The sequence below is a fragment of the Carettochelys insculpta genome, chromosome 9, assembly GCF_033958435.1.
Source record: "Carettochelys insculpta isolate YL-2023 chromosome 9, ASM3395843v1, whole genome shotgun sequence".
Taxonomy (NCBI): Eukaryota; Metazoa; Chordata; order Testudines; family Carettochelyidae; genus Carettochelys; species Carettochelys insculpta.
Window position 1 is genome coordinate 58963809 of NC_134145.1, and position 24857 is coordinate 58988665.

Consider the following 24857-nt stretch of genomic DNA (forward strand, 5'->3'; position numbering starts at 1 on the left):
AGGTCCCTGCGCTCGCTAGGGGCTCGCCCCTCCTGTCAGGGCCAGACCCAGCCGGCTGGTGGCAGCGGCTAGGAAGGCGGGCAGGGGCAGATGTCCCGCAGCGGCTCGCTGAGGGATGCCGCAGGCCGGGGCCGGGCGGGGAGCAGGGCCGCAGGCGGCGCCCCAGGGACAGGATCAGCTCAGCGGCCCCCCTGGGCAGCAGCTCACCCGCCCACCGGCCCCGCGCGCTCACCTGCCGCCGCCGCAGGCTAGGCCGCCCCGATCGCCTCATCGCCGACTCGCCTCGCGCCAAGGGCGCCAAAGAGGGTTTGAATCCGCTTCCCGGCAGCCCTTGCGGTGAGCGCGGCTCCCGCCCAGCCCGTGAGCTCGAGCCGATCACATGACAAAGAGACCCGCTATGGTGGGGGCAGGGACGTGTTGCTTCCGCCCCACTCAAACGTGGCAGCGGGGTGCTACGGGGGCCGGGCAGGGGCAATTGGTGAGATTCGCGCTCTCGCGAGCTCTGAAGTGAACCCGAGGCTGCGACAGGGAAGGAGGCTGTGAGGTGGGCAGGGAGAGCGGCCGTCTGCGGGGCAGCCTAGGGCCGCCGAGCGCCGGGGTAACGAACGGTGTGACGTGCGGGCTATGCTGGGCTCGGGAGCCCGGACACCTGGGTTCTTTCCCGGCTGGCTATCGGCGCATGCGCAGGGCTGGAGAGAGGGCGGCCTCCCTTCCTCCCGTTACCGGGAGCGCAGGTGGCCCCGGAGCGGTGGCTCCCAGTTCCCGGTGGGCCTGGCGCTGCGTAACTGTTGCCGCCGGCGGGATTGCGGTGGGGGCTGTGTGTGGCCCGTGCCCTGCCGCAGGCCAGGCTGCACGGGCACAAGGGGTGGCCGTGTTCGTCTTTATCTGCGAAACCAAGGGGGGGCGGTCCTGGGTCACCTTACAGACGATCAGATGTTTTGGGGCACGAGCTTCCGTGGGCAAAGACCCGCTTCGGCCGAAGCTTCTGCTCCGAAGTACCTGTTCGTCCATCAGGTGCCGTAGGACTCCTCGTTGGTTTTGTGACCTGGAGGCCAGGAAGAAAGTGGCGAGTCCTCTCCCGGGTGTAGGCGCGCTTCTGTGAGCGTTTACACAGCTTGTCTCACATCCCCCGGGTGACACGCACCGTGTGTAGATAGGTGCCCCATACAGCGCCGGCTGCATCTGCATTCAGACTTTTACCGGTGTGACTACGTGGGTTGCAAAAAAATAACCCCCCACCCCTTCCTGAATTAGCCTCCTTAAGACTGATGGGACATGCCCATCCTTGTAGGTAGGTTTTGTACCGCAAAACAAAGCAAGTGGTCTGATGGCACCTTAAAGGCTTAACATTTTTATCTATTAGCTAAGGCGCTTTCCTGGGAAAGGCCTACTTCTTCGGATTCTGTGTCTTCCATGTCATGCATCTGAAGACATGAGCTGCAGCCCATGAAAGCTTGTCCCCCAATAATTTTGTTATCCTTTAAGGTGCCACAGGATTCCTTATTGATATAGTCCTCCTGGAAACTTTTTAAGCTGTATATCAGCTTAAATCTGTTTTATATCCCGTCTGTGGGTAGGTGGTTGTGTTTTGGAATGAGTGTTCTATTTTGCTGTGATTTAAAAAATTGGGTTATATCAAAATAGGAGACTTTAACTGAAATAAGACTATGTATAAGCAAGCTTGCACTAGGCTCAACACGTTCATATACACACACCTTTAGTTAAATCAGGGCTGGGCAATGATTTTTTTGAGGCGGAGGGTGGGGCACACCAAGATTTTGATAAGTGGCCAAGGGCCGCTGTTTTCTGTGGAGGAGGTGTGGTGCCTGGGGTGGAGGTTGGGTACAGAAGGAAGTTCTGGGTAGGGGAGTGGGGTGTAGGGTAGGGTGTGGGCTCTGAGAGGGAACATGGTTGAAGGAGGAGTTTGTGAGTTGGAGTGGGTATTGGATCGCAGGGTCCAGGAGGAGGTATGGGTGCAGGGGAGGATTCTGATCTGGGGGAAGGATTTAATAGCAGATGAAGGGTCTAGAAGGGAGTTGGGGTGCAGCACCAGAAACAAGCTCTAGCCCATGCAAGCTGAGAAATTGTGCTGCACTGCTCCCACTCCCTAGCAGAATTTCTTATCTCCCGTTGGCTGGTGGTGTGTGCTGCTCCCATCTCCAGCAAAATCTCTCAGCTCCCATTGGTCACTTCTTTTTTTTGAGGGCAGCAACAATACCAAAGCTCTTCCACCTCCACAGCATTTGAGGCAGGCTATGGCCTGAATCAAAAGGCTTGGTGACCTGTGGGCAGTACCTTGCCTACCCCTGAGATAAAATGTTACAAGTTGTATGTAGGCAAGGGTTGACTCGTTGCCATGAAGAGTTTTCTCATCTCTAGGGCACGTATAGACACAGGTTTTGTACTGGTTGAATTGTATGGCTTTGGAAACTGTATCCCAGTACACAGAAGCAGTTTGAAGCAAGAAGGTGGAACCACGGCCATGTGACCTGTGTGGAAAGAAGGCAGGTCATCACCACCAGGTGATTTGTAGACCTCTGTTTGAGATTCTCTTCTATGATGGAATACACTATATACAGATAATATATTAATATTTTGCTGACCTAAGGCAGGTGGGAACTAATATGGATGACAGATGGGGAATAATGGTTTATTTTGTACATGATTATTATTTATATCAAAATATTGAGGCCTGTTGTGCTAATAATTGTATGAGTAGTTAGTGAGGTATGGTGCCTATTCCAGAAATCATATTCTAACTAGACAAGGCTGAAAAAAGTTGGTAGGAGAGGCAGAGGTAGGGAGAGGTGAAATGTCTTGTCCAAGATCACACAGCTGATTACCGGTAGGGCAGGGAATAGAAGTCTCAGATCTCGTAATTCTCACTCGAGTACCCTAGCTATTAGATCAGGGATGGGCAAAATCACCAATAGTGGATGGGCCGCACGAGTGGCCTCCTTCACCTTGATGGGCTGGGTTCCACCTACATCTCCCCTCACTGCACATGCACGCTATGGAACCAGAGCCCTTCACTTATGTGCACCTTCCCCTCCCTCCCAGCTCTTTCAGAGCATGCAAATCGCCTGATTCTCCACTCTGTCCCCACTCTTTCCCTTCTGTCTCCAGAGCTGGAACGCTGCAAACAGCTGATTCCAGCTCTAGGAGGGAAGGGGAGGAACAGCTCCTCTGAAAGTACTGGGAGGGAGTGGGTAGGAGTAGGAAATACACAGCTGCAGAGCAGTGCTCCTGTAAGCTGAGCGCTTGGGTGGCCACCTAGTAAAGATCCAGGTTCCACCCAGCTGATTAGAGTGTCCACAGCTGGCAGCATGTGTTTGTTTTGGTGGTGCACATAACAAATTTTATTTTGCCCATGGATGGATGAAAATTAGAGGGAGCACTGCTGCAGCACCCCAGTGAATGAAAAGTGCGTGGGGGTGGGAGGCAACCCGGGGTCCACGAGCCACTGGTGGACCTCCAGAGGGCTGCACGCAGGATGCAGGTTGCCTACCACTGCCTTAGACCATGTCAGTGCTTCCAGGCAATATAGGCAGCTGGCCAATCCAGGGAAAATCTGACACACGTACTGATTGAAGAACAAAGACTGAGGGTTACAAACTCAAATTACGTTCCATTTTGCTCTTTCACAAAACTGTCCAGAAAGCCAAAGACCCAGGACTGCCTTCCTTGTTCTGATCCAGCTGTTGTGACCTATAAGATGTCCTTCCGCCCTGGGCTGCGACTGCTGAACAGTCAGCTGCCTCTTTTCTATAGAGAACTAACCGGACCTCGGTGCAGATATGTGTCCAACGGTTTGGCACTTAACTCTGAGAAGAGAGCATCAGGTGAGTTGGGGCAGGGAGAAAAGTCTCTTGAATAAAATTTTTATTTTCACTTACTGATTTTGTAAAAAAAAAATTCTATCCTTATTTCTCTTATCCTCAACTTCGCTCTTATTCTATGTGACAGAGCCTCATGGTAATCTAGACAGAAAATTAAATGATTATATGAGATAAAATAAAATGAGATGTTAGTGATTTCCTTTGATATTTTTAACATGTGTTTTATTAAAAAGACCAAAACCCATTTATGCTGTTGCGTTTTTGCTCATCACTTCAAGGTGAAGGACGTTCTAAAGCATGGGTGTCCAACCTTTTGGCTTGCTTGGGCCGCATTGAGTGAAGATAGTCTTGGGTCGCGTACAAAATATATAATATAGTTAATGTATATAAATCACATAATAATGTTAAAAGTTTACGATCTTGTAGGGCTGCATTACTAGCTGTCCAGGGCCGCATGCGGCCTGCAGGCCGCAGGTTGGACACACCTGTTCTAAAGCCAATTTTTGTGGCTTTCAGATCACATTTTCCTGTCTGAAAACTGATTTTTCCCTTTCCTCTACAGTAGTGTGAAGCACCCAAACAAACACAGAAAATTGATTGTTCCTGATGTAAAAGTGAGGTAGATTTTTCCCTTCAAGTAATTTTAAGGGCTATAACAATAGGAGGTGAAATATTTTCAGGTAGGGAGCTGCTGAAACTGACAGTCTCTCTCTAACTTTCTTCTAAAATATCATAAACTTTAAACCCCAAGAGCACTGTGTGAATGTTCAAGAACCAGAGCATGAAATCAGCCAATCTGTTTTTACTAGCTAGGATCCTCATGAAAGTTCATTGAAATCAATCAGAAGTCTCTTATTAACTTATGTGGGCTTTGGATCAAGCCTTTTGTTAGTCTTGTATTAAGCAGGCATTGATTTGCAGTTTTCCCTTATGTGGTTTTAGCAATACATTTAGATCTTGATATAGCACTACGCCATTCCTCAACCCCCAACGCAGTTCTGCCAACATGACTTAGTCCACATATGCAGCATTCTCTCATTTTGTCCTGGGTCTTCCTTGAGAAGACATTGACAAATGGGGTAGATTATGCTTAAACATCAAAGTGCACCATGTGGAATTAGGATGAGAGATTAGCAAACCTGCTTTTACTTGCTGCATAAAATCATCAATCCAGGGTGCCAGAATTGGTATATGTAGGTTGTTTGACACAATGTGTGACAAAAAATAACTGTTCAGATTCTTAGAAAGCTGATGATGTTCACATACGGCAATGTTCCAAATATGCCTCTCTAAGGTTGCCCCTGTAATTTCATTTGGATATAAGGTATTCTTTACAAATAATTTTCAATAAAAATGTAGTGTTTCTAGGCCATCTTTAAAAGCTATTGGTTTCCTCCCAGGATGTCGCTTTAGGATGGGAGATTTCATCTGTTTATATATAGCCAAAAAATGCATTTGGATTATTATTTTTGTATTTCTTTGTATCACCGTAGTGCTGAGGGGCACCAGTCCTGGAGCAGTACAGTAAACCCTCAAAATACCAAGCTTCAAGTTGTGCTTAACTCTCTTTAACGTGAGTTAAGCACAACTTGAAGTTGCTCTGTGGTTGTCAGCCTGCCTTCCCGCAGCCATGCGGCTGTCAGCCTGACAGCAGTGCTTCTAGAGGACGACAGGGTGAAGGCTTCTAGCCTGCCTAGCTGCCTCCAGCTGCAGCCAGCTAAACAGGCTAAGAGCTCCTTCTCCCTATTTTCCCTCAGCCATGTGGCTGCACAGCTAGGGGAAGGCATGGAGAAGCTGCCAGGAAACTGACCAGCTCTGGTGGACTGTTCAGTTTCCCAGGTCCACAAGTGGTGGGGAGCTGGGAACCATGCAGTAGCCTGTTTTCCGGCTGCCCTGCACTGGCAGGAACTGGGGAAATGACCAGCCATGTGCTGGTCAGTTTCCTGGGTTCCGCAAGCAGCAGGGAGATGGGAATCAGGCTACCCACTAGTTCCTGGCTCCTGTAAGACCATGTGAGCCAGGGACTAGCCAGCAGCCTGGTTCCCATCTCTCCCCAGCTTGTGTTAAAATTTGTTACGTGGGTGTTGCACGAATGCAACCCCATGTAACTGGAGGGTTTACTGTATCCCATTGTCCTAAGCACTGTACAAATACAACACAAAAATTCGGTAAAGCAGGAACTGTCTTTTTTGTTCTGTTTGTTCAGTGATCTTTGAATCACTAGGGGACCTAGACAGCTCTCATTTGTATAGCCACATTAGCATTTGTGCTCCCATTGAAACTGTTTTTCTCTGCTTTTTTCAAGATTTTAATAGCTTTGTGGGTCGGACCAACACTTGTGGAGAGTTGCGTTCAGCTCATGTAGGCCAAGAAGTCACCTTGTGTGGATGGATTCAGTATCAAAGGTAAATGCAAACCATGTGGACTGAGGAGAAGTCACGTTGCTGAAGTCCAGACAGCTGGGGCGCAAGTCTTGATTATGTTAACAGTCTTGACCCTATGCTGGCGGTCTAAAGGGGATTAACAATGGAGGAAATACTTTCCTCAGAGTTTGTGGAGTGTATTCCTGGCCAGTGTAGAGCACTAGTTCTAAGTGTCCAGACTTGGTTGTAGGGACATGGTAGGGCAGTAGGTCACGAGCACTGCACTAGGGCTCTTTAAAGAAGTATAAAGTTCTGCTTCAAACATTTACTACTCCTTGCAACAACCCTGGAAATAGGTAAACGTTATGATTTCCACCTTACAGGTGCAGAAACAAAGATTTAAAATATTCTATTCTAATCAATAGCATGAAGTTTGAGTGTGCTTTTTTGACAACAGGACTTAATTATACATATTTATGAATAATCCATGTGTATTTTCAAGTATAAAAAAATAAGTTGAGCTAACTAGTTGCAGTGCTAATTCAGTATACACGACACCACCTGCTTCACATACTTCAGTGTGTATTAGCATTGCACCTACAGTGATTAAATTTTTTTGCAACTATTTGGTAAAACACGTTAATCTTTATGTAATGTAGATACAATATTCTTAGTACTCTGACTTAATTATGGACACATCAGGCAATGCTGAGGCTCTAACCTTGGTTACATGCATGTAAATTAGGAGTTACTCTTGAGAGTTTAGTGATGAGTGTAACAGAGATCAGAGCCTGGTACTTTGTAATTTGTAAAGTAAAGAGTTAGTATTTTAACAGATAAAAAACAACACTAATGGTTGGTTTCGATTTTATCAACAGTAGTAAATACATTTGCTTGGAACAGTCCTGGGCAGAGCTTCAAGAAAAGGCTTTATGTTTCTTACAAGATTATGTTGTGCTCTCACCTTTCTACAAACTCAGTAATGGATCACAGCAGGCAGTGCATGGTTTTGCTAATTAAGACGAGTCTGTTTGTCTCTCGGGCTATGTCCAGATTGCAGAGAATTGTCAGCGAAAGATATGCAAATTGTGCAATGAAGTTGTATATCTCCTGCCAACAGTTCTGTCGGGAGAGGCATTCCCAATATTTGGCCCATCCACACAGGGCCAAATGATGGCAAACTCTGTCTGCCTACACATCCCGTTTTCCACATGGAATGAGGAAAACTAGGATGTTGGCAGAATGTTCCAGACTTCTGTCGAGAGACTGCTGATAGAAGCCTGCAATTTAGACATAGCCTTAGGAAGCAGATCTTATCACAACTCTAGAGACTTGGATTGTCCCCATGGAGTTTTCTGATAGGAAGCTGTTTTCATTTTTTAACCATCTCTCTCAGAGCTTTAGTTTCATTAGCTAGATTTACAAATAACATACAGTCCTGAAGCATCTTAACACAGCTACCCCCCTGAGTTTATTAGCTAGATTTGTTTCAGCTAGATTATAATGTTCAGAACGAAGAGTCTGCAAATGTTGTACTTTGTATTCAAAACCCTTATTCTTCACGGATGGATGTTCAGACTCAAATGCCACTGTTAGGTACTAAACCAGATATAAAAAACTGAATCTCATCCAAATTAAAGATTTGTTTCTCTCATGATTTCGAAAGTGAGTAAAGTGAATCTTGTATTCACATTGTTTCTGAAGCGTGTTGAGACAAAAGTCACAGTATTTTGGGGAGACAAGATATTAGCATAGGTTTTGGCTTAGAAAGCATGACAGATTGATCACCAAGAGAAACAACTCTTCCTGTTTTTTGTTTTCATTCTGGTTCAGGCAGGGGCTGTTCTTGGTCCTGAGGGACTTCCAGGGGCAGACACAAATCATCATTCCCCAGGATGAGGTAAGGGCTGCCAAGGGACGAGTCTCTAGATGTTTTTGCTTCAACAGTTTGTCATCCCCTTGGCCAAAATGAGCTGTCCGGCATTGGCCAACTGAATTTATTTGTCGTGTTGCAGCCTGCTCTGACTTATGTACATCCTCTGTGGCCCTCAGTCTCCTGGCAGATTGCTAGTGCAGTCCCCAGTTGGGCAAAAATTGAGCACTTCTGAAGTAAAGCAAAAGAACTGTCGTTGCTAAAGCTCTTGACTGTGCTAGGGTCCTACATCAGAGAGAGTTGTGTTCAGAATGTGAGATTTCTTATACTGTAAACCCTTTGGGAAAGGGTCCATCTTTTTGTTCCATCTTTGTACTGTATCAAGCTCAGTGAAGTTCTGGTTCGTGACTAGGAGTCCAAGAGGCTTCAGCAATACAAGTAATAGAATTACATTCATTACAATCATAAAGTAAGTAGAAAAGCCCCCAAGCTTGGCACCTACTGCAGTGTGACTTCAGTTTCTGTGACATCTTGGTATTTTCTTCTTCTTGTAGGCGCATTCCCATGTGAAAAAGGTTTTGTGTCATGCCCCCGTGGAATCTGTTGTGAGGGTAACTGGGACAGTTGCCTCTCGGCCACCAGAGCAGAAAAATCCGGTAATCTTTGAAATCTTGCTGGTATTTTCTCCAGTCTGGTACTCTGGGAAAGTGCTCTGAATTTAGCACAAATTTGGCAGGCGGTTTCATGCTGCCCATGGTGTGTCATTGCTTTTCCATTAGCAAGGTTGTTTTTTCCAGGGTGTGGTAATCCATCTTGGAGTGATGTGAAAGAATTGTGAATACAGAAAAATAGAAATAGCTGCTGTGGCGTCACCTTCCAGGAACTTCAGAGTACTTCGCAAACACTAATGAATTAAGTCCCACAATACTCCTTTGAAAGGCACTGGTTGCCATTAAAAATCCAGACTTAACCCTCCATAATTTTGGTTTTCCAGTTTAAATATAATATATGCTATAGCATGTGCTGTGGTAATTGTTGACCATTTTTAATGAGGCCTGCTGTTGGTAAATGTGATAGAGAAGCTGAAGTAGGGCCATTATAGGTTAACTTGTAAGCTTCATCCTAAACAGGTGAGGAACAGCCCCTGTGCCCAGTGTGGGCAAGGCGTTGTCCCAGCCCTGTGGGGGCTGCTGCAGGTGGGCAGTGGGGGCGGGGCGCTTTAGGGTGGCCGGAGCTGTTCCCATCTGCTGCGGCCTGGGGTAGGGCCTCCCCAGCCACCCTCCCATCCTGACTGTGGCATGCCAGGAACTGAGGCTTTGCTGAAGTGTTTCCCACTTGCAGCAGCCTCCCCGGCTCCCAACTCTTAATTAGTTAGCCAGCTAAACAGTAGGTTTACCTGCCCTTTAACCGGTTAACCAATTGTCTGATCATTCCAGTGGCTCTTTGCTGAACATTACCCACTTTATCGATATCCTTCTGGAAATCTTTACACCAGATTCGAGTAGTGGGTTGCACCAAAATCAAGTGCCTCCCCACCCTTGTTTGCGGTTCCCCCATTTATACATCTGTGAAGCTGGTGAAACTACTTTTGTACTTTGCCTAATGTTCAAATCTATTTTTCTCTGTTTCAGAGAATGCAAACAGGTGACATTGAAGTGAAGGCGAAGACAGCAGAGGTCCTGAATTCATGCAAGAAGCTGCCCTTTGAGATTAAAGACTTTATAAAGGTGGCTGCCTGTCTCTTGGCATTAAGCATTGGCTCTTTAGAAGAGTTATAAATTGCCAGGCTGACTGGTAGAGCAGTGTTTTTGCACTGTTGTAGGGCACTCTTTCTTACTCCTGCCTACTGTGCTCTGCAAGAAAGAGCTATTTACGCTGGAATGTGGCTAGTGAGAGCTCAGGGTGAAATTCTAATACTGTAATAGCAAAATAGAATGTAAGACCTAAATCAGCCCTGTGCTTTATTTTTAAAAAGTAAGACCATAAGAATTGGTGATAGTATAGGAACAAGGAAAATTTGGGAATCGTGTCCATCTTTTTTGAAGCAAAAGGTGTCAGGAAGCACCAGTGCATTTGAAGGTTAAGGTGTGTCCCCTCACTCAGGCGTGCAGCCAGATAGCAAGAGACTGTATCTCCAGAATACCCCGATCAATCAGACTGGCAATTAGATAGGTTTTGCATGACTGACTGAGTCCTTTCTCTTCCTTTTGTGGACCAGTAGATAGGGGTAGGAACCAATATTCAAGAGACCAGGGCTCTGTATTCTCTGTGCTACTAGTTCACTCTTAGACCCTGGGCAACTCGCACAATCTCTTGTGCCTCAGTTTTCTCCATCCTTTGCAAAGTGCTTTGAGAGCTACGATTTATAACGTGCTGCAGGTCCCAAAAGTGGGATTATTATGATCTGTTGCTGCCAAGTGAAAAGGGAGCGCTCCAGAGTATAGCTCTTAGTGTGAGAATTTTCTATCACGAAACCTACAGTTAGAGTCAAAGTGTGACCTAGGCAACTAATGCTTTTCCCCAGAGGTTGTGAGTGAATTCCAATAATACGGGTCATATGTATGCTGTCTGCTTTCCATTCTGGTCTTTTAAGAGGCTATTACGGGTATCAAGTTTGGCTTTGCTTTTTAGTCACAGTCCTTTTCTCTTTAGAAATCCGAGGCCTTGCGCATGCAGTATCGCTACTTGGACTTGCGCAGCTTCCAAATGCAACATAATCTGCGTCTTCGATCGGAAATGGTAATGAGAATGCGGGAGTACTTATGTAATCTGCATGGTAAGAAACACATACCTAGTGAGTATCTGGTTTTTAGCACTTGATCATCTTTTTTCTTTTCTTCTTGTTCTTCCTGTCTGGTCTCTTACTGCTTCACGTGCTAGGTGAGAGTTGCCGGGCAAGGTGCTGCCCTGATGTGGCTTCCATACCTCAGGAACATACCAGCTTTCCAGTGGGATGTTCCGGTGTCTTAACAGCACAGCAGCCATAAGTCCCTTATCATTCCACTAATGATGGTTTCAGAATGAACAGTAGTTGTAAAATAAATATTAAGGTCAAAATTTTGAAAAACGGCATGTGATTTTTTTTTTTTGCGCATCTCAGATTTTGGGTACCTAACTTTAGATGTCTTTATGAGAGCCTGATTTTTTTTTTTTTTTTCCAGTGGGTACATGTTCACCTTCAATATTACTGCTCACTTTTGGATAATATTTTGCCTAATTGTTTGGAGTAGCCATTGCAAACCCAACCACTGTGCAGTTTTTACAGGGGAAGCTAGGAATTGAAGTCATGATAGGAATTGTGGATGCTCAGGACTCCTTGGGATCCGGCAGTGCCTGCTTAAGTAATCCTTAGTTGTCCTGAAAAATAATCACCTGAGTCTTTATATGACCTACCACCTGTATCCTCTGCTAGAATACCTTGAGCTGACTAAACACAGTCTCCAGTCATCTTGTCTCAAACCAATGTTCTCGGCGTATTCGGTGTCTGAAGTGTGTTTTATTTTTCAGGGTTTGTGGATGTAGAAACTCCAACGCTCTTTAAGAGAACTCCAGGGGTATGTACACTCTTAGTCATTCATCTTAGTCTCATGCAATCATATAGACTTGTTTTCTCATGTGTCCCCTGCCTCCCTGTCTGTCCATATGTTGCTACTTAACCGTTTGTGACAGTTACGAGCATCATTTCAGAAAATTTCAGGGGAGAGTGGCATATAGAACATTACACGTAATTATATTTTATCCTGAAAAATCAAGAGATGGCACACAAAACAATGCGGGGAGCTGCCTCCCTGGCCCCTCGGCAAATCTTGTTCCTGATGCTAGTTACTAATATGTCAGATAGGTCCTTCTGAGGTCTGAGAGGCTGGATAGGACAAGGTGATAACCCATGTTTTGACTCATTCTTTCAGCATCATGAAAGAATGAAACAGTGTTCTTGAAGTACAATGCATATGACGACTAGTGGATCCTATTTTTGAGGTGCATATTCCAGAAAATACGCCCCCCCCAATCACTGCATTCAATTGGCATGTAGCTCTTGTGTAGTATAACGGTATTCCCATTTAAGGGTATTTATTTTTCAGTTTTTTTATTCTGGAATTTTTTTTTCATTAATTAATAACGTGATGGTAGCACTAGCCTAGGAGTGTAAGTATCCATGCTCCATTGTTAACCTCCCATCAAAGCGTGTACTCCAGTTGCTAGCCTTATGTCACAGATCAGGGATCTTTTCAGAGCCTTCTGATGCAACACTTTGTGACAAGAAGTGTCAGTATGGGAAAACACCAGGCATTTCTTCCCTTTTGAGGCTGATCAAACTGTAGCTGCGAATCCCTCTGACCCTGTCCTATCCCCTCACACCCTACCTTCACATATTGTACCTAATTCTTCACTGCTGTACCCTGGAAGATTTTATCCTAAATCAAGCTGTTGAGCAGGCACAAACTTTTCTAATTTGATCCTAATTAGTGTAAAGCCACAGGTACTGTTCTTGCTCATAGGTAACCAGAGAAAAAGCTCTCTGAAGTCCATGGAAAGTCTGCTGTTGACTTCAGTTGGCTTTTAATCAGGTTCATACTGGTTTAGTTCTCTTCTGAAACTTACTGCACCATTTGCCTCAGTAAGGTCTTGTGGCAGCTGTACATTCCATTAAAAAGTCTCTCTCCCCTTGTACAAGGGTGCAAAGGAATTTGTGGTACCTTCCAGAGAGCCTGGAAAGTTTTACTGTCTGCCGCAAAGTCCTCAGCAGTTTAAGCAGCTCCTCATGGTTGGAGGCCTGGACAGGTGAGCATTCCTTTGTCGTCTTTTCTGTGAAATATTAGTGTTATAGGGACCATTCTGTTTGGCTTGGGAGAATTTAAAGACTCCCTGGGGAACTGGTTTAGAAGGTAAGCACCTGAATACTTTTGAAGATATGAGCCTTAGAGCTCTGTCTTTTGTGGATAAGACGGCCTTAAATGGATGAGCTAAATAACCAGAAGTGTGAGAAGCTTAGAAACTGTGAAGCATCACATGTGGGATGTCTGGTGCAGAATTTATTTTTCAGCAGGAAATACATGATGCGCAAGAAGTGCTGCAATTCCACCTTATGCTCAGCGGAGGCCACTGTGGCACCAGAAGGCTGGGCAAAAGATGCAACTGCAGCATTTTTGGGTTAGAAGGTATTTTCTTGGGGTTTGAGAGGCGGGTGTCCCAGGTTAACAGTGACAACGTGGAGCACGCAGAGCTGCTGGGAGTAGAGGGCAGTCACAAATCAAAATGGCTAGTGGCAGAGGGAATAGACTAGGGAGTGGGCTCAGGAGCTAGTGACATGACAACACTGAGCGGGGGCTGAATGGAAGTGGTTTTGCAAGGCCACATGGGGACCAGGGGTGCGGGGAGTGTGTTGGAGAGACCCACAGAGATGGGTAGTGCAGGGACAGGGGCAGTTATCTCTGGCTGAATGGCAGAGGCTTGAGGTCACCCAGAGTCTTATTCCCAGTACTCGAACAGTCCCACTTCCTGCACCCCACAACTCTCCAGGTTTGCTCCAGGCACCTTCCCTCTCCCTCAGCTCCTCTGGTACCCCAACTCCCTGCAAGCCGTTGCACTGTTTTTGGCAGGAACAGGAAAGACAGTTCTGTATAGTAATGTAAATAATTGTGTAATGTTTTGGGTTTTTTATTATTATCCAGAGCAAGGAATCTGTTTGTTTAAAAAAAAAAAAAAAATACCAGAGTATTTTTGGTTTGATATTTTTACAGACATACTTGCTGACAGATATTTTGAAATGAATTGCCAAAATAATTGAAATTGGCATGATTATATTGTGGAATTTTGACAGAATTTACAGAATCTTAAAATAGTGTGTGCCAATGTCTTCAATTTTTGGTGCAGAATGCTCCCAGGAGTAACAGCACACATTGTGACTCTCACAGTCAATTAATTCAGATGTTCTCAATTCTGCAGTACCCCCCACCTACACCCTCCAACATGCTATACAAACTCCATGGGCCACCTGTTCCACAATAACTGCTTTTCTATATAGCAAAGTCAGAGGGGGCATTAGAGGGCAGCAAGCAGTGCAACTGCAGAGGGACCCATCTTGGGGGACCCGTGAAACTAAGTTGTTCGAGCTTCAGCTTCAGCCATGTGTGGTGGGACTCAGGGTTCTTCTGGCCATCAGTTCTGCATGTTGAAGCTTCAGCTTTCTGCTGCTGGAGGACCCCTAAAACCTTCTCACGGCCTCCTGGAGAGTCCCTGGCTGAGAACAGCTGAAGTGGGTTTTGCCATGTGACTCCCATTGAAATGAATGGGAGGCAAGTGGCTTAATCACCTAGTCACAGATTTGAAATTTTCCATTTTCGTCTGATTCTAAACTAAAACTTGGGAGAAGGCTTTTCAGGAAAGGGGAGTTCGTGAAGAGCAGACAGTGAAAGTATGGTGCAACCCCTCACGTGGAATTGACCAATATAATGAATTCCTGTTGTGACTGAGACTTGGAAAGGGAATACATTACCTGATCACAAAGTTCATGACATGTACGTTTCGTGAAATGCCCAAGTGGTAGGAAAACATTCTAGAGGAACTTCTGGTCCTGGCAGCATCAGACAGGTTGAGAGGACAACCCTTTAAGAATTGTCCACATGCCCTTGATGTGTTGCCTAGCCCTGTACAACATAGAGACCTGGGGGTCGGGGGGAAAGGAGGTTTGATTGGAATTTTTTACCTGGAGTCCTCGATAGCACTGTGCAAGCACCACTCCTTCCATTTGAGAATGGCCAGCTTTACTGCCAGGTCACTAGTGCAAGCTGGGTCAACCTGGTTGTCATCTCCTATATGAATCATCAGAAGGAATCCTAGGACTTGAAGGGACCTTGAGAAGTCATCTAGTCCAACCCCCTGGACTCACAGCAGGACAAAGTAATGAACCTTACAATCCATGCTGTAACCACAGTTTAATTTAAGGCGCCTTTAATTTCAATTGCAGGTACTTTCAGGTTGCCCGCTGCTATCGAGATGAAGGTTCAAAGCCAGACAGGCAGCCTGAATTCACCCAGGTAATATATTCCCAAACAGGCTTTAGCTACTTAACTCTGGCAAGGTCTCAAGCCTCTTAGGAGATCTCAAACAGCAATGTTTGTTGCAAGTAATATTGGTATAATCAGTCTGTTGTGAGACTTATTGTTCATCTTGAAAATATTATTTGGCCTTGTGTTTGGGAACTTCTGCCCCTCCAGTGCGCTGTTGGGTGTTGATGAGTTCTCGGATGAAGGATGGTTTCAACCACTACAGTGACCAGTTTCAGCTAGTGTGGTTATTTTGGCACCTTGGTAGAGAAATATGTTCTGTTCAGCAGAGTTGGCCTGTTCCTCTTCCATGGGGGCTTCCAAGGCTGTGTGTTTCAGGACTTTTTGGCTCCTGAACAGGATCTTTTGGCCCAGCTCATTCCAGATCTTCTCCTTGTGACCTGACTTCACTAACAGTTACTAAGTTTGTGAACAGGGGTTTATTGCTGATGCCTTGGGCAGTGTGCTCTGTGATTGTGTATGTAACTTTGTGTGGGTAACAATGTGCCCTTTGTGTAAGGCAGTTCTGGTATATGCCCTATATTGCATCTAATCATCTTTATGATCACTTTATATGCAAAGCCTTTGGATGCCAAGAGCTATAAGGGGGAAATCAGATGCAGCTTTCCTTGAGCCTAACATGTAACGACCCTCTTGTTTATGTCTTTAAGATCGATATTGAGATGTCATTTGTAGACCAAGCTGGGATTCGGAGACTGATTGAGGGCCTTCTCCAGTATTCCTGGCCTAGTGAGAGAGGCATCATTACCACCCCTTTTCCTTCCATGAGCTATGCTGAGGCATTGGCAGTGTATGGGACTGATAAGCCAGACACTCGCTTTGATATGAAGGTGCGCTGTCTCCCCCTGGATTATCTATCTTTTCTCTTTCTCTTTTTTCAATGTTACCTGATCACCTCCTGTACACCCACTTCTCCACTATGAGGCAAGGGGGAGAGCTGTGGGGTCATAACATTTACAGGTTTCCAAAGCCCTGCCGTTGTAGCTGTCCCGCGTGTCACTGGATGCTGTACTAGTGGGGTATTACAGCAATGATACAAGAAGGGTTTGGGATCTTCCAACCAATCTGTTCCTTTGGGTGCTCCAAAGGTGCCCTGTCGTCCTCTTTTCATTCTAACAAGGGTACAGTAGCACCAAGGACATGCCTTGTAGGGCAGGAGGGAGTGACGGTGCTGTGAATGGAAGCCCTCAAATCATCCATAGAAACCACAAGATTGGTATCTCACTCCTGACATGGCAGGAGCTCAAGGGATAGGCTAGTTCAGTCTCCCCAATGCTGTACAGTTGTTGCTCTCTGAGGCTGTCCCCGAAAAATGCCAGTTGTGATTTTAGTTTTTTCTTCAATAATTTTTTATGGTACAGAAAATAACTGTTCATAAATCTCATGAGGACAGCTGCACTGAAGAATGTTGCACAGCATTTTATACTTGCTGCTATGTGAAGATTTGAAAGGACTGCATCATGTCTGGTCTGAGCTGACGTTACCCCAGTGTGGGTATGTGTAGTGTGAACTTGGGCTGAAATCACCAAACTCGTTCAGGATAGGACTCCCATCGATGCTATATGCTGAAAGTCCTTGGCCACATTCAGCCTGGAGCCCTAGAGGTGAAACGTTTTGGACTCCATTAGTTTCTTTAAGCCATCCAATCATTTTCTCACTCAGGCTACGTCTACAATAGCACACTACATCGAAGTAGTCTGTTTCGATGTAAGAACATCGAAATAGGCTACTTTGACGCATATCGTCTAAACATCCTCCAAGGGTGGTGCCATTGACGTTCAATGTTGAAGTAGCGACGGAGAACGTCGAAAGGAGCCGCCCTAGAAGGAAATGCGGAGCGTCCACACACACAAGCACGCCCCGTCAAAATAAGGGGCCAGCAAAGCCCCAAGCCGCTCCCTTAAAGGGCCCTTCCCAGACACACTCAGCCTGCACAGCACGAGATCCACAGAGCCGACAACCGGTTGCAGACCCCATGCATGCAGCATGGACCCCCAGCTGCAGCAGCCAGAAGCCCTGGGCTAAGGGCTGCTGCACATGGTGACCATAGAGCCCCACAGGGGCTAGACAGAGCGTGTCTCAACCCCTCAGCTGATGGCTGCCGTGGAGGACCCTGCTATTTCGACATAGCAGGACGCGGATCATCTACACACACCCTACTTCGACGTTGAACGTCAAAGTAGGGCGCTGTTCCCATCTTCGGATAGGAATAGCGATTTCGACGTCTCGCCGCCTAACATCGATTTCAATGTCGAAATAGCTCACAGCACGTGTAGGCGCAACGCGTACTATTGCAACGTTGTGCCAGCTACTTCAAAGTAGCTGGCTAGTGTAGATGCACCCTCAGTGTTATACTTAGATTTTCTCTTCCTGAAGCCTGTGACTTCTAAACCCTCTGCTCCCTTTGTTTCTTTATAAACGCTGTGTTGTTTCTTAAAGTATGATTCACAGTTGGCAGACACAAGAACAGTTTCCCTCCTGCATGTTTTTGACATTTTTTTAATGTGCTGTTTTCCTCTCTCAGATAATTGATGTCAGCGATGTGTTTAGGAGTGAGGAAATCGGATTTGAGCAGAAGTCTGTCAAGTCCCAAGGCACTGTCAAAGCCATTTGTGTTGCTGAGGGAGCGGTGAGTGGTGTGATTCTATATTGTTCATGGCAAAGCACAGTATAAAGAAGGTAAATTTTAGAAATTAATAAATTCCATTGGTTTACGTTGATGCTTTATTAATAATAGTTTCACTGTCACAGTGTGACTGGCCTCTTTATGGGGATATGGGCTCCATCCCAGCTTGTGACTGATGTTGCCTAGCTGAGGTTGTGTTGTTAAGGCATAGGGTTATAATGTGAAGAGCATCTGGTCCTTGTAAAGCCGAGAAATAACTCCGCTTTAGAGCAACTGCAGTGTCTCTGGGTTAGGGCAAGAGCCCGGAGGGAGCCGAGATGGGTTGTGTGGAAAGGTGTCTGGGGTCTGCTTTGGTTAGAGGATGAGCTTTGTTTTGGGCTTGAATAATAAACTGTGCACCGCGGCAAGGATCTGCAAGAGATTTGGGTAAGGCTGGAGAAACAGACCCACAGATAATGTCCTCCCATGTGACGTTTTTACCTGTGTGGAGATCATTAGTACAGTACTTCATAACAATAAGATCAAAGATCAAATCCAAGAATGACAATAAATCTAAAAGTCATGAAGGCCACATGTGTAGTCATTAGCAACACATCTGATCACGTCACATCTGAAGCCATTTAGTTTTAGCCAGAGATGCTAGAGGAGATCAAAATAAGGGGGCTGGATTCTTGGATTTGTCATGAGATAGGCGTTAGCTATGTGTGAGGCTTTTTCTTACCATCTGGAGGGGGTTCTTTAAGGGAATTATCCTAACAGGATCTCTTAAACTGACACATGGCTTCGGTGAATTAAATGCATCTGTACACAGGGGTAGATCTGGCAGGTTTTGGATTTTGAAGAGCAGATTGTGCAAGGCAACTTGTTGCCTGATGCCAGGAGAGGCAATACGTGCATGGTTTCATTCTGCTGAGACCCTTCTAGTCCTATGTGAGAAGAGTCCAGAAATATCCTGCTGCAGAATAGCCAAAGATAAGCCCAGTCTTCCTTAGGTCAGGTCTACACGAGACCAAAAAGTCGATCTAAGATAACACAATTCCAGTTATAACAATTGCATAGCTGGAATCAACCTATCCTAGATCTTTTTTTTCTGGCCATCCCCACAGTAGTAGGTCAATGAGAGAAACTCTCCCATTGCCCTCCTCATGACAGCAAGGACTATCAGGGCCGATTGTAGAGCCCTGATGGTTCAATTTAGCATGTCCCCACTAGACACGCTAAATCAAACCCCAGAAGATCGACCCTGAACTAGTGAATCTTCCAGTAAGTGTAGACATACCTTTAGTGACTGTTCATTGGCTCCCCAGTTGGAAGCATCTAGTTTGCTGCTCGGGTTGTTCCTTGTTTTTGTTTGAGCAAAGTCTGGCTAAGGTGTTCCTTAAGTCAGGGTAAAGTCCAGTCTACCTCACAGATACATGGGCATGACTTTCAGCTCCTATGAGTTAGTATCTAACTGTTGGTGGATTGTGAATCTATAAATTATACCTGATTCTTTTGTAATTTATGGGCTTGATCAGTGGTTGTGCAAAAAGAACAAAAGGTTGTGAACAGGGAGATTCATCTTACACAAGTACAGCAATACCTAGATCTTAACTAGTGCTTTGCATCCAGTGATTTCAAAGCATTTTGCATAGGAGAGCAGTGGCCAATAATATTATCATGGTAAATCATGTGTTGAGTTGGGAGGGTGGTAGATGCTGGTTTTATCTCTTTTGCGCTCTTTCTGCACAGACTGTCTGGGGCTCTCCAACCACAGTTTCTGGTTAGTCATTATTAGTTTGGCCGTGAAAGGTGTAGTCTGTGTCATCCCCTTAGCGGATGCTGTGGTGTGTATTTAAAAAAAAAAATGAAACGTTGATGGTGCCTGCCACAAAACAAGTCATTCTGCAATCAAGGTGTCCATGCGGCAATGTGAACTGAAGCATTAGATTTGGCTTCTGACTAGCCACACAGGGATTTTAACTATTTAATGTCTGTATTGTTTCCCGTTTTTTTCCCACCCAGAGATATCTTCAGGATAAAGATTTTGAGTCTTTAAAGGAATCAGCAAACTCCCAGTTTAATCAGGTGAGGCACAAACACTTCTACCCGGTGGAGAGTTCATCTGAAAGGGGCAGATCAAGTGTGTAAAGTGTTGCATGGAATTTGCAAGCAGATACTAGATGGGAAAAGTAAGTTGTTTTCTACCTTGTTGTACATATACAGCAAACCCTCGATTTAACATTGTATAACTGGACTTCAGAAGTAACGGCTGCTGTCTGCGGGTGGCAGTGCTGAGGGCTCTGTCAGGCTGAGGAGTAAGGACGGGATTGGCAGTGGGTCTGGCATGTGCATACCACTCGGCTTCTCACCTGTCCTGGCGCATTACCTGTGAGCTTGAAAAACCTCACCCCTGCACCAGCTGCCCTTACGTCACCCTGGCGTGCGTGGACCATGGGGTGCTGGGTGGGCAGGCACAGTGCAAGGTGCTCTTCTTCCCCTCGTCCAACATGGTGCAGCCGGGTGAGCTAGCGGCGGCACCCAGGGGGCTGCGGCAGGGTCAGGGCTGGTGCTCGCCCTGCCTCACCCAGCCTGCAGCAGCAGCGTGGCTCACCCCCTCCCCAGCGGAACAAATCAGCAGCTTACCGCGGAGGTGAGGCACCTGTTACTGGCAGCCGTACTTGGCAGCACACCCCCATGGGGCAGCCATTCCACACACTCACGAAGTGAGGGGGCCTGCAGTGGGGCGCGGGACCTCTCCTCCCCCAGCCCATATACGTGGACCGTGTCAGCACCCAGCTGCCACTGCCTGCAATAGCATTGGGCAGCAACCATGGTGTCAGAGGGTGCTGCCCACCGGTAGGCTGGGGGTGGCAGCTGCGCTTTGTCTTCATGCGGGCAGCTGGGGGCTGGAGGAGCTGCAGTGCTGTGTGCGCTGAGAGCCATGGGAGGTAGAAGGAGCCAGGCCAGCATGCAGCTCCTCTCCCGGTAATTGAGAGAGGGAGCTGGGGCTGCGAGGGGAAGAATGGGGCAGGAGGGAGGAAGGGAAGATGGCGGGCAGAGGACAGGAGTGAGTGGTTGGGCTGGGAAGATCAGTGCATCATTATACAGTGTAGCCTTGCAGATATAATGGACTTTCAGCATTAGCAGACATCCCTTCCCCCGTTAGTCTGTTAAATTGAAGGTTTTCTGTAATCACCTTGTCTTGAGATAAAATGCTATTAGTATAGGTGGTGGCAGCTTCTTGGCTGTTCGAGGTAAATAGCTGGCTGCTATATGTATTGCATCGTGTGCTGAATAATGGTTCTGCATTTTCCTACAATCCCCTCAAGTATTCTAGTAAATAAGATGGTAAATATAGTAGGAGGCTTTATGGGATATAAGAACTTCAGAGTGCAGGAGGGCTTTAGTAAAGCATCCTCTGCTGAGTGAACGAGACAAGCAAAACAAAGACATTCATCAAATGGGTGGATGTACTGCAGAACCTGAACACACTTCATATCTGTGTCTGTCTTTTGCAATAGGAAGTTTTACACTTCATCCTGAAGCCTGGTGAGAGCTTGAAGCCTCCACTCCATAGGTTTCTGAGTGAGCAGCAGCAGATGGAACTCATCCGTGTACTGCAGGTCCAGGCAGATGATGTGGTGCTGCTGGCAGCTGGAGAGCATAAGAAAGTGGTAGGGAAAACCATGGCTGCTTTATAGGGCCAAACGTCGCTGTCTGTTAATAATACCTCGCACATCTGTCTCTCGGATCACCCTGTAAAGATTAATGAAGTCCTGCAATGCCCCCCTGTGAGAGAGATGCTATGAACGCCTTTTCACAGATGGGGACCGAGAAGGCACAGAGGCTGGAATGCTGATATCCTGTCTCAGCAAAAGACTGATGCCTTCTATTGCACAGATGCAGTGATACTGACATGGTGGTTCATCTGCATGTGATGCTGCCTCTGGAGAACATTTTAAAAGCCCCCCCCTCCCACTACAGAGTACATGAGACCTTCCCAGAGCTCTTTGTGTTCATGAGATTAAACTGGGTTTCATTGTTTTCTTGTTATTCCCTCTCCCCCATCCCCCACACCCTTTTGCAGTGCTCCATGTTAGGACATCTGCGCTTAGAGAGTGCGAACCTGCTGGAGTCGAAAGGCCTGGTGCTCCGTGATCCCACTGCTTTCCACTTTCTGTGGGTGGTGGATTTCCCGCTTTTCCTTCCCAAGGAAAAAAACCCTGCGGAACTGGAATCTGCTCATCATCCCTTCACAGCCCCTCACCCTTCAGACACCAGCCTCCTCTATTCTGAGCCTGTAAAGGTGACTGACACTTTCATGCCTTTCTTTCTGGCTTAGTTTTTCATTTGCACTTAACTGGAAAAGGCGGGGGAGGCGCCATCTTCGCTGCTATATTAAGGGACATAAACGAATGCAGACACACAGGCATTTTACATATCTGCTGGGGAAGGGTGGACTCCAGGTTACCTAGAACTAGCAAATACCTAAGCCTGTCCACAGATGACAAGCTGTCTTCCTGCAGGCTTATGGGAAACAGTTAGAAAAGAGTGTTGCTCTGGAAGGCAAAGCTGAGTAAGATGTCTTCCCTAGAAGCCTCTGAGGATGGGTGCTTATCTGTAGAGCTGTAAGGACTGAGGCAGTTGCTGTCTAGCCTTTTCCTCTTCAGTAGCACAGTCTTGATGGAGCTGTCAGATGTAAAGGCATCATTTAACAGGAGCAGCCTAAAGGGCTTCAGTATTGCAAAACAGGACGGGAGGGATTTGATCCACTGTCAGTTCTGCCAGTCTGCAAAGATGTGCTGGAATAACAGCAGTGCCTACGGACGGGTTTTGTGGGTGTGGTTCGGTTTTACAACTTCCAGAAGAACCCATTTGCAATGACAATAGACACAACCAAGACAGCGAGGGTTCCTGCGATCCATAGAGGACCTTCTGAGGGAGAAGCCTTGCATTTGGCTTGCTGATTGTGGCTCGCATCGGGATTGGTGAGGTACTGCCATGGCTCCATCTGGTTCCCAGGGCTGGACCAGCAGGAGGGGGAGCAGTAACGTGAGTGAGATGCTGGGAGAGCTGCAGTGGATGTGTGTGTAGGCTGTGGGGATTACTGCACAGCTTCTTCCAGTCTTACTGGCATTGTACAGTGCTGCACCAAAGCCTGCAGACATGCCTCTTTCTGTTGGCTTCAGTGGGCTTTGAATCAGGTCCATGCCGAGTATCCCTCACTCACCAGAGCAGGAAATTTGAAACCCATAATGGAATTGGTTGGAAAGATTCCTCCTTTAATGCCATAAGTGTCCCACTGGACCCCTCCAGATGTCTGAGATTCCGCTGATGAAGCAAAATCATAACGAGTCTCTCTTTCCATCAAACCGCTGGCAATCCGAGCACAATGAACTGCATCCCAAGCATGCCAATGTCCTTGTCTGTCTCCCATTCTCCAGGTCCGTAGCCAGCACTATGATCTTGTGCTGAATGGCAGTGAGATTGGAGGTGGCTCCATTCGAATTCATAACGCAGAGCAGCAACGGTTTGTTCTTCAGACAGTGCTGAAGGTAACAGCCCGCAAAAGTTTTCAGCCTCTGACATCAAACCACCAGTTTGCAAATAGTACAGTTATTGGTAATAAAAATTCAGCGGAATTAGGTGTAGTGCAGGAACGTCTCATGGACACACAAGGGACCTTCTTGGAAGAACACTAAAGGAACACTTGAAAGTAAAAATTGTAAACCTCAGTCCCACAAACAAGTGTTTGTGTACGTGACCAGTCTCATTGATGTGTTATTCTGGTGAGATTGGTATCTCTCTCTCTCTCTCTCTCTCTGCATGCTCTTGGGAGTTACACATGTAAAATTTCTTCCCCCCCTTGCTCCCTGAGAATGCTAATGCTCTTTTGTAGTCATTTTCACCTTTAGATCTTAAAGCTCTTTACAAATGACAGCAGTGTCATTTTACAGGTGGGGAAACTGAGTCATGGATCTGTAAAGTGCCTTGTCCGAGGTTACCCAGGAGGTCAGTGGCAAAGCTGGGAGTACAACCTGGGTTCCCTGAAATCAGTCCAGTGCTTTATCCACTAGACAACACTGTCTCCCAAAGCTCAACGGGGCTGGAGGTGGAATGCCAGTTGTGTCTTGTGTGATGCCTGAGGAAAGGACCATAACTCATACAAGAGGTGAAGAATCATGTGTCCCTAGCACCGGCATACTGTGACTTCTGTTTCAGTTCAAAAACCCTGTGCTACTGGGTTGGTGAACCCTCTTTTATGTAATTCCTGGTGTCTCCCTCAGGAAGTTGGGAACTTTTCCAAACTAGCAGTTATTAAATTTATATTTAAAACATTAAGCAAATATTTATTGGCTTTGGATGCAAAACTTAACTTACAAGCAGTGCTACCTTCTGTAATAGTTTCACATTTGTTAAAAGATGACACCTGGCTTGCCTAGGGCAAGTTACTTCAGGTGGTTGATGTTCTTTGTTAGCCATCATGACCAGAGGTGGGGGGGACAGGGAACAGTGCCAGGTGACCACCATTGTGATAATACAGGTAATAAAAAGTGACTCAGTTTCCCTCTGTATTCTATACAAGTATCTGTTGCTCAACGTGGCAATTTGTGTGTAATGTTCCAGGAGGATCCTGAGCTGCTTTCCCACCTGCTTGAGGCATTGGAGTGTGGAGCACCCCCTCATGGAGGAATCGCTTTAGGTAAGTGGATTGTAGCATTCCCGGTGGGAGATGCTTCCTCGGGACACAGCTGTGTTGGTGACTTTTGATAGGCATCTCAGGACTCCAATCACAGCAACAAACTCAATATCAAGAAGGGGGCTTGTGCCTGTTAGTAAAAACCCCTCTTCCTTCTAACTGGGACAGCAGCGGTGATCTCACTGTTCCTGCTCGCCTTGTCTGCCCCCTTCTGATCCTACACTATCCAGGTCTCTTCATTCTGCCTCGAACATGCAGAGAGGAACATGGATCCCAGGCAGCGCTTCACCTGACTTCACAAAGGGGCATACACGGTGCTCATAGGAGTGCACCGAGTGTGAGGGGAGGGGATAGGTTCCCACTGTATTGTGCTTTCAGTTCTTACACACAGACTTGGTTGCAGGAAT

At 46.5% G+C, this 24857-nt stretch overlaps 1 protein-coding gene across 3 annotated transcripts in view; it reads left to right on the forward strand.

Annotated features, from left to right (window-relative positions):
* The first annotated feature begins 410 nt into the window (after positions 1–410).
* Positions 411–24857, forward strand: part of DARS2 (aspartyl-tRNA synthetase 2, mitochondrial) — a 31258-nt gene continuing 6811 nt past the window's right edge. Inside the window, exons 1-17 of one of the 3 annotated variants that reach the window (XM_075003464.1) lie at positions 411–544; positions 3658–3842; positions 6145–6244; positions 8036–8102; positions 8630–8731; positions 9707–9802; positions 10728–10851; positions 11583–11629; positions 12751–12857; positions 15043–15112; positions 15793–15972; positions 17667–17771; positions 19773–19835; positions 21272–21424; positions 21838–22056; positions 23195–23305; positions 24378–24453. In XM_075003464.1, the coding sequence (XP_074859565.1) occupies positions 3716–3842; positions 6145–6244; positions 8036–8102; positions 8630–8731; positions 9707–9802; positions 10728–10851; positions 11583–11629; positions 12751–12857; positions 15043–15112; positions 15793–15972; positions 17667–17771; positions 19773–19835; positions 21272–21424; positions 21838–22056; positions 23195–23305; positions 24378–24453 (1747 nt within the window). In that variant the 5' untranslated portion in view covers positions 411–544; positions 3658–3715. Of the gene's footprint in view, positions 545–1951; positions 2523–3657; positions 3843–6144; positions 6245–8035; positions 8103–8629; positions 8732–9706; positions 9803–10727; positions 10852–11582; positions 11630–12750; positions 12858–15042; positions 15113–15792; positions 15973–17666; positions 17772–19772; positions 19836–21271; positions 21425–21837; positions 22057–23194; positions 23306–24377; positions 24454–24857 lie in introns of those variants that run through there. The other 2 variants (XM_075003463.1, XM_075003465.1) reach the window with 2 other exon arrangements.